The following is an 8,776-nucleotide window of genomic DNA, read 5'->3' as shown; positions in this document are numbered from 1 at the left end:
TCGAATTTTTCAGTTTTACAACAGCGTTGGCAGTCGCCGCTGGCTACTTGTCTGTCCGTCCGTCCGTTGCGACTGCCTGCCATTCGGCGCACACAAACGCGCACGTCGTGCGTGCATTCGTACGTACGCTCGTACGTTCGTTCTCATCCAACGCGCGGCTACAAAACGTCTAAAAAGATGACACTCTTTCCGGCTGTAAATATAGTACATAATGAAAAGTACATATTGTGAATATGAGTGCGGCCAAAAAGAACAAAACGGCTGTGAAAAACCATTCAACTCGTCCAATGTACGACAGCTACGCTCTGCAAAGAGTCACGTAGTCCCAGTCGCATACTCAACCGGAGAAGGTTACACAGAACAAAAAAACAAGAACAACACACAGCGCGGTGTGTGTGTGTGTGAAGACTGGAGCGCAGAGTAGTAATGAGTGTGTAACCCCCAACTGAGTTGAGTTGTATATAGAGAGAGCGTTTGGCTACTAAAGAGAGTGAGCGCTTTTTAGCCATAAAAGTTACAAGTAAATAGGAAAATAGATACGGGAAAAGCTCTAGAACCTTATATATTTGATGCAGAAAGTGGTTAAAAACAGCTGTTGGTGGACTAATGCTAGAGGTCGGGGAGCAAGTAGCACCCACCGTGTGCGGTCTTGAAGTTAATGTACTGTTTAAGCAGTAAGCCTGCAGATTAAAATGTAATTAACTAGGCAATACCCCGGGACCATGCGACAACGTACTGCAAACCAACGATTATCAGTCAGAAACACCTGAGAGTGTCACCTTTGCGCTCACCACTTTTCGCTAGCAAAGGGCTCTCTCTCTTCTGCCATTGCACACTCACCGCTGACCGCCCCCCTTTCACTCAAATGCATATGCACAAGCGTCACTCAGATATTGTAAAATTAAATTGTACTTTCATCATCCTTGCACCAGCAATAGCCAGCCAACAACAAAAACACACAACGTCGCTGGGCTCCAACGTCAGCTGAAAATAGCAACAGCAACAACAACAGCAAACGCTATGCATGCTGCCAACAATAATTGCATCAGCGAATGCATCCGAACACACAGCAACAACAACAACAATATGTACCTGATTTTCTTGCCTGCTCCACCAACCAACTCACACCGTCGTTGAGCGACGCTCAGCTGTTGGCAGAGCACATATGTAAAGGCAGTACATATATACAAGCGCAGTACATGCAATTATGAGGTGTAAATATATAGTATGTACAGGGTGCTTGTATGTAATCATGCATGTAGCTTTCGAAACGATTTACAAGACAATAGCACTGATTCTTTTGTGCAGATTCTATATGCGAGCGTACAACAAAAACAACACGAACGTCAACAATCAACTCGACACAAATAGACGATTGAGTGTGGTGGCTGGCGGAGAGCGGTAGTGACTCTCAGGCACATTTGTAAAGCCAGCAGGCGATGGAGCGCTCTTCTTCGCAACGAGCAACGAGCAATTGGATGGACGAGTGAAGAGCGTAAAGGCAAGCAATCAGCTCCACTCCGCAATGCCAATAGGCCGAACAGGGGCTACCACAAACCTTTGTGTGCGCCTGTGTGTATGCACACCAAAGAAGAGCGTCGGCCCAAAAGGTGCGAGTTAAATGAGCGCAACATACACACACCTGCACACATACATACGGAGAGAGAACGAGCTGCTTATAGGTATGAAGAAAGCGCTCATGCTTGGCGTGTACGTGCCTCCAATTGTACATATCTACTCAACAGCGGCCGGCAGCTATACAACTGGCTGTGAGCGGCTGTGGAGGAAAAAAGCAACTCAGGAGCAAACCACCATCGCGGGTATAAATAAGCGGCACAAGCAGCCGGTTTGGCATAGTAGCTTCGAAACACTGCAGAAGTACACAACTGAAACGGAATAGTAACTGAATTAGAGGCGAGTCAAATATACTTACCTATTTGTAGAAAGTGTGAAGAACGCGAGTTTCATGCCAAGTTATACACATACGCCAAAAGTATATGTATGAGCAAATCAAGTAGAAAAGCAACACAAATTGTTTCGAGAAGAATTCTATCTACGTTCTAGTACTTATTTTTTATCAAAAAAAAAACACAGAAGAAGCAAATCAACACAGAAGGAACTCTGTAATTTTAAAGAAAAAAATAAATTTAAACAAAAAATTGCCATCTCAAAGAAAAAAGTTGTTTAAAACAAGCTGAAACGGACCAACGCCATCAAAGTGATAATTTAACTAAAATTAAAAGAAAATATAGCGTTAAAGTAAAAGCCGAATCAAGTGCTGTGATTTCAAACTACAAAAAGAAAAAAAGTTAATTTAATGATTTTTTAAAATATCGGCATTGGAAGCCAAACACAAAATCACCAATGCAGCAGCAAGCAATTCAACAACTTAACACTAAACGGAAATTCAGCGAATTGTGATATAGCGAAGGCGCCGAGAAGAAGTTAAAGCTTAATAAAAGAAACTTTTCAAAAAAGTTACATTTTTTTGGAAAATTTAAAGAACTGAACGATAACGTTCAAAAAGTGATAAATATATATATTATATATATATATAAAGTAAACCAGTGTGAATTAACTGTTAAGCAGAGGCCTGCCTGTGAAGTGTGAAGCAGCGCACTACCACCGAAAGCAATTTTGTTTTTAATAAAGTTCAATTCTGAAAAGTAAATAATTTAAATGAAAATGGAAGTACTTGCGGTGCAACAGCAATACCAGTCGAAATACAACATATACGGGTCCAGTAAAGTTAGAGGTAAGTTCAAAATACATGAAGAAAATTCGAGAAAGTAATTGTAAATTCTAAAAATGAAATTTCTGGAAAACAATTTTAAGCCAAAGTGTTAATAAGTTTAATTTCGAAAATTTTCGAACATAAATTTTAATTATAATATAAATTTGTAACATTTATAAATATTTCAAAAAAATATTTGAATATAAAAATTTTGTTCGAATTTCAAATTTCGAATTTTCGAACTTAATAAAAATGTAATTTTCACGCGAAACTTATTTTTAAAACTATTTTTGAAGTAAAATTGCACTGAATTGACATAGAAATTTTATTCGAAATTCAAACTTCGAATTTTCGAAATTAAAAAAAATTAATTTTCAATCCCAATTAGTTGTGAAAGCAATTTTTATGAAATTTTTAATATGTCTTTCAATATCAGTTGCAAACTTCGAATTTTCGAAATTAAAAAAAAAATAATTTTCAATCCCAATTAGTTGTGAAAGCAATTTTTATGAAATTTTTAATATGTCTTTCAAATTCAGTTGCAAGTTTATGCTACTATCTGCTTAATTTTTTGTTACACGACATTAAATATCGGTCACCAGCATACGACTTGCAACACTACTGACACTTTTTCGCCATTAAATTAATTAATAACTAACTTTTTCATGTAACAAAAAATATATATGGAAAATTCGCACATTATAAGTATCTAACAGATACACATTCGCCTCAAGTGGGCGCACACACAGCGCAGCGCAGCGCCAATCAGCCATTCACCCCTTTCACTCGTGTCGGACGTTGCGTTACGCACGAGCATTTTGTGCAAGTCGCCTGCTGCCGCTGCACAAGTAAACAAGCTGCACAGCTAAAACAACAGCAACAACAACTACTTCGACATAACGATAATCAACGTATTTTTTAAATTTTTTACAATTTTTATTTCAACCGATGCTTGTTACTAAGCGGCGCAAGCACGACACCGTTGATGATGGTGGTGGTGGTGGTGAGCGGCGCAACGGGCTAAGCATAGCAAACGAACGATAGCGACGACGTTGCTCGTAACGGTGCTTGCTCGTACGTTGTTTGCTGTTGCTGTTGCCATGTGTTCGTGTGTGCTCACCCACATTACAGCGAGCGCTCATAAAGATATGCTACTCTTCAGCATACATAGTTGTTATGCGAGTGCATAGATACGAGGCATAGAGGCACATACATACATGTGTTCATGGTTTCCATGCCATACGAACATTCTCGAATAACTATTTGCTCACCTATTGTTTTAGTTGTTGTTGTTGCGCTCTTCTCATTTACTTTTATCTACGGCATTTACTTTGGCTTAAAATTGTAGTAAAAAAAGAAATAATTCAATAAAAACATTGAGGGCATTAAATTTGAAAGTAGAGAAAAACACATTTATCAGAAAATATTTACATTTCGCTAATCGCTTGTTTTTGTTTATTCTTTCCTGTTTTGCCCACAGATTGGACCAGCACATTGTCGCCACTGTTGCCGCTGGCGTCCAGCGGCTGGGTCGATACAGAGCCAGAGGCGGCTGCCGTCCCCCAACCGACCGCCAGCATACCCATACCATATCTGCAGAATCAACAGAATTATCATATTAACAACAACAACAACCACATCAACAACAATAACAACAACAACAACACAGTTAACAATAAAAATGTGAAAAACAGTATTATGCATCATAATAATAAGAAAACCAAACGCACAGCAAGCACTGAAGAGCTGTTGGCCGTGCCTGAGGTGATGATTGCCCCACCGTCGTTGAAGGAGATGAAAAAGGTGCCGGCGAGCCGTGCGGCTTCGGCACCATACACCCTGACACCAAACACAAACGCAAATACAAATACAAACAGTGCAACTGCGACAGTGGGCGGCAGCTACCTCACCACCCAGCATACACCCTCCCAGAATCCCACAACAAATCTCTTCAACTGTGATGATATCGATGCAGCAGCCGTGGAGGATCTCTCACTGCGCCTGTTGGATGAGTTGCGAGCCGCCAAGCAGCGCCATCTCACCTGCACCGAAGTCTCCCTACCCTGTGATCTCACGCTGCGCATTGCCGCGGAAATCATACGCGTCTCCGCCAAGGAACCGTGCGGCGTACGCGGCTGCACCATCTACATCGAATTCGAGGATGAACCGAACAATTCGCGACGCATCGCCGAACTCAAATTGGATCCCGAAATGGTATCGACTTTCGAGATATACTTGACGTTGCGTCAGGACCACCGCGGCTGGACCTCACTGCTGCCACAATTCATGAAGAGTCTGGCACGCACCATCACCATCAGTCCGACATTCACCATCACCAAACACAAGCTCTACTCATCGGATCGCACCAGCTACAGCTATGGCAGCAGTGCGCCCGCAACGATCTCAGCAACAGCAACAGCAACAACAACAGCACCAACATCGTGAATCGATAGCGGTGCGTATAGCATTAGGCAGCAGCAGCGCGCCGCCGTGGCGTCGGCTACAGCTCAGTTCAATGAGTTGGAAGCCAGCACGGCGGCGGCTGCGACTGTGTCGGTGGTTGTGATGACGACGACGACGACGACGAGTGGTGTGCGTAAGCGTAAGCGTGTGGTGTGGTGATGCGAATGTGGAGGCTGATCGTCAGCGTACGAGGAGCATGTGGACAGTTCGCTGGGAATTGTGGTAGCACACGAGCCGATTTAACGAACGATATGCTTTAAGGATGACTGCTGCTCGACGAGACGACCTCGAAACGATGAAGATGAAACGAAATCGTGTAAGACGTGTTATTAAGTTAAGATTTTTTTATTATCGTACATTGCATAATGCAAGAACGAAGCGTAGTTAGCGGAGTGTATTCGAAACAACCCCACCTACACACACACACACACACACAGACGGACACACCGACACCGACACAAACACAAACTTTTTACTTACAGTATCTGTGCGCCTCTTTGTGGGGGCGCCCTTTCCACGACATCTCTCACTTTCACTTTCCCAAAGCAGCATACATATTTACAAAATACATACACACACACACACACATACAAACGCATATAATCACTTATACATACATATAATTGTGTATCTCATGTAATGACGTATAAAGTATCTTTCAATTGAAACAAAAATGAACTCGTTAGTTTTTAGTACAGCGAATACGCGCCCACGAATGATCTGCATATTTAATGAAAAAAACAAAAACAAAAAACAAAAAAATTAATATTATGAATAATGATTACTAAAAGTTTTTAAATTTATATTTTTATGTTTACCTTTTTAATTTTAACAAATTTCTGTGAATGCAGTCTGTCAATTGTCCAGCTGAACGATTGATGATTAATTGATTTTTTTGAAATTCAAAAAATTACAGTTAATGCGTGATTTAGTAGAGGAGAAGTAAGAAATGCATGAAATTTTTAGATTTCTAAGGCTGCAGCCACCACCGACACTCACACACACACACACACACGCGTGCACACAGCAAGTGAAAAATATATGTGTGAGCACTTCCGCAATGGCCAGCAATGAGCGGACGGAAGGCTGACAGCCGTGTGTGTGTGATGCGGTTGCGGCGGTGCGACTTGCAGCCAAAATCTCAAACTCATGAAATTGTGATAACACTTTAAGATGCTAAGATTTTTTAATTAAGATTACGAAGAAGTATAAAGTAGAAGTTGATGATGAAGACGAAGAGTAGCAGTTTAAAAGCGAATTGCGATTAAGCAAAAGAAAACGATTTAAACAAAATACAAAAAAAGTAAATGTTGATGTAGTTTGTGAGCAGAGCGCTGACTTTTTTGAAATTGTAATCAAGCGGCAGGCTAGCAGCAAGCAAAAAAAAAAAACTAAAAATAAAAAACAAAAATTGTGAATGCGAAAAACAAATAAATACTTTAAAAAGCTAAAAGTTTTCAGGCGTAAATCTTGTGAGAAAAATTTTGCAAAAAATTTGTAAAACTGTAAAAATTAATAATTGTGTGAAAAGCAACATATGCGATATTGACTAAAATTCAAAATTATAAAAATGTGAAAAAAAAAACAAAAATGAAAATTGTGACATTTGCAACAAAAATTAGTATTAACAAATTCAAAGAAAAAAAATTTTTAAAAGTTATAGATTTCCAAAAAATAAAAAAAAATTCAAAAAATAAAAAAAAAACTTTCTAATTGCTACAAACAAACATAAAAAACTTAAGATTTTTCAGTAAAAAAGTATGAAATTCCGTAAAAAAAAACAATAAATTAGCAATAATTTGAAATGCTCACACGCAGACAGCCAACAACTACAGTTGTTACAAGTACCCAACTCAAATAGCAACAAATAAAAAACACACTTTGCAATAGTTGCTAAATACATACATACATATATGCAATAAAACCAAACAGAAATATTATAACTATTATACGGCACAAAAACAACAAAAACAATAAGAAAATAGACTCTACACATTTTAGCCAGCAAAAAGAGAAATAAACAAAAATTAAAAAAAAAAAAAAAATTTCAAATACACAACAACACAATAGCTTAAAAATCAAAATAAACAATAAAATAAAAAGAAGAAAAACAAAAAAACAACAACAACAATAAATAGCCTACTCATTGTAACCGTTGTTAGAGGTATGTGTAGCCCAGCCAGTAAGCGCTATAGGCCAAAACAGCTGTAGTACGCACTTATTTGGCAGTAATTTAAATATTTATTACAACTACTACAACAAACAAACAAACCTTGTGCATGTATTAATTTTTTATTATTATTACTACTACTATTATCATTATTATTATTATTATTACACAACAAAGAATGAAGATTGTATTAATGTTAAGTTTTTTTCTAATTACATATGATGCATTAAAAGCATATATTTAAACTTCAACAACAACAACAAACAGACAAACAAATTGTGTACACACACACTACATACATTTTTACCAGCGCCAAAATGCGCAGAATTTTTTTCAAAAAAAACCAACAAAAAAACAAAAACAAAAAAAATTACATAAAAACAAAAAGAACTGAGTACAGCTTATGTTGCCAGATTAAATTACAAAAAAACAAAAAAAAAAACACAAATACATCAAAAATTCACAAATAAAGTGAGAAAATACTTTTTTGTAAAAATAAATTTCACTGACTTTTCAATTTGGGGGGGAATGATTTTGGGGGAAACTAAGAATTTGAATGAGTTGATCTACAAGGATCTTGGATATTTTGCATTCTTCGTTGTTTTTCACACTCGTTGGCGATTTTCTTATATTTTCCTTGATTTTTAGGTGGATGAGTTCTCTCAAAAATTGTAACGGTAAATCTGAGATCTCTCAAAAATTGTGACGGTAATTCTGAATGCTTTCAAAAATTGTAATGGTAATTCTGAGTTATCTCAAAAATTGTAACGGTAAATCTGAGTTCTTTCAAAAATTGTAACGGGAAATCTGAGTTCTTTCAAAAATTGTAACGGTAAATCTGAGTTCTCTCAAAAATTGTAACGGTAAATCTTAGTTATCTCAGAAATTGTAACGGTAAATCTGAGCGAAGTTTGAGCGCTTAAAAGAAGCATCTCTGAGCCTGTTGGTCACACTTTTCAAGTGAGTATATGATTTTTTACCGGTTATTTGTACAATTTTGCATTAAAATGCCACTAGGATGATATGAAACTGATGGCTCTGCTTGAAGACAATACAGGAAAAAAAGCTATACTGCTGAAGAGCGAGCAAATAATCAGCGCTGCTTGAGTCAATTGAGAGCACAAGCAACTTCAACACTATCATTGAGTTGACTCTAACTTTGAATCTTGGCTGGCGATCTGCTTTAAGAAAAGCGAATTTGTTAAGATCTTCTAGGTGTGGTCATAAGCTAATTTGATCACTTAATTCAAAAGACGCACGTGAGTAATAGTTTTAGCGCTTCTATTAATATTTGACTAATACCTTGAGCTCGTTTACATTAAAGTTAATTTGAATTTCCCATATATATACTACTTACTAAACAGAAGGTTAACTAAGTTCAGCCGTATTTGTAAGGCCCAGCACCACCG

The 8,776-nt window shown here is 37.9% G+C and overlaps 1 protein-coding gene across 1 annotated transcript; it reads left to right on the top strand.

The window, feature by feature from the left end:
* The first annotated feature begins 1,841 nt into the window (after positions 1–1,841).
* Positions 1,842–7,809, top strand: LOC105219378 (protein scylla). Its single transcript, XM_011195515.3, has 2 exons — positions 1,842–2,755; positions 4,215–7,809. The coding sequence occupies exons 1-2, from the start codon at positions 2,680–2,682 to the stop codon at positions 5,177–5,179; spliced, it is 1,041 nt and encodes a 346-aa protein (XP_011193817.2). The 5' UTR covers positions 1,842–2,679; the 3' UTR covers positions 5,180–7,809.
* Positions 7,810–8,776: the final 967 nt, after the last annotated feature.

Source organism: Zeugodacus cucurbitae, chromosome 4 (genome assembly GCF_028554725.1).
Source record: "Zeugodacus cucurbitae isolate PBARC_wt_2022May chromosome 4, idZeuCucr1.2, whole genome shotgun sequence".
Lineage (NCBI taxonomy): Eukaryota > Metazoa > Arthropoda > Insecta > Diptera > Tephritidae > Zeugodacus > Zeugodacus cucurbitae.
This window is presented reverse-complemented; position numbering and strand designations above follow the sequence as displayed.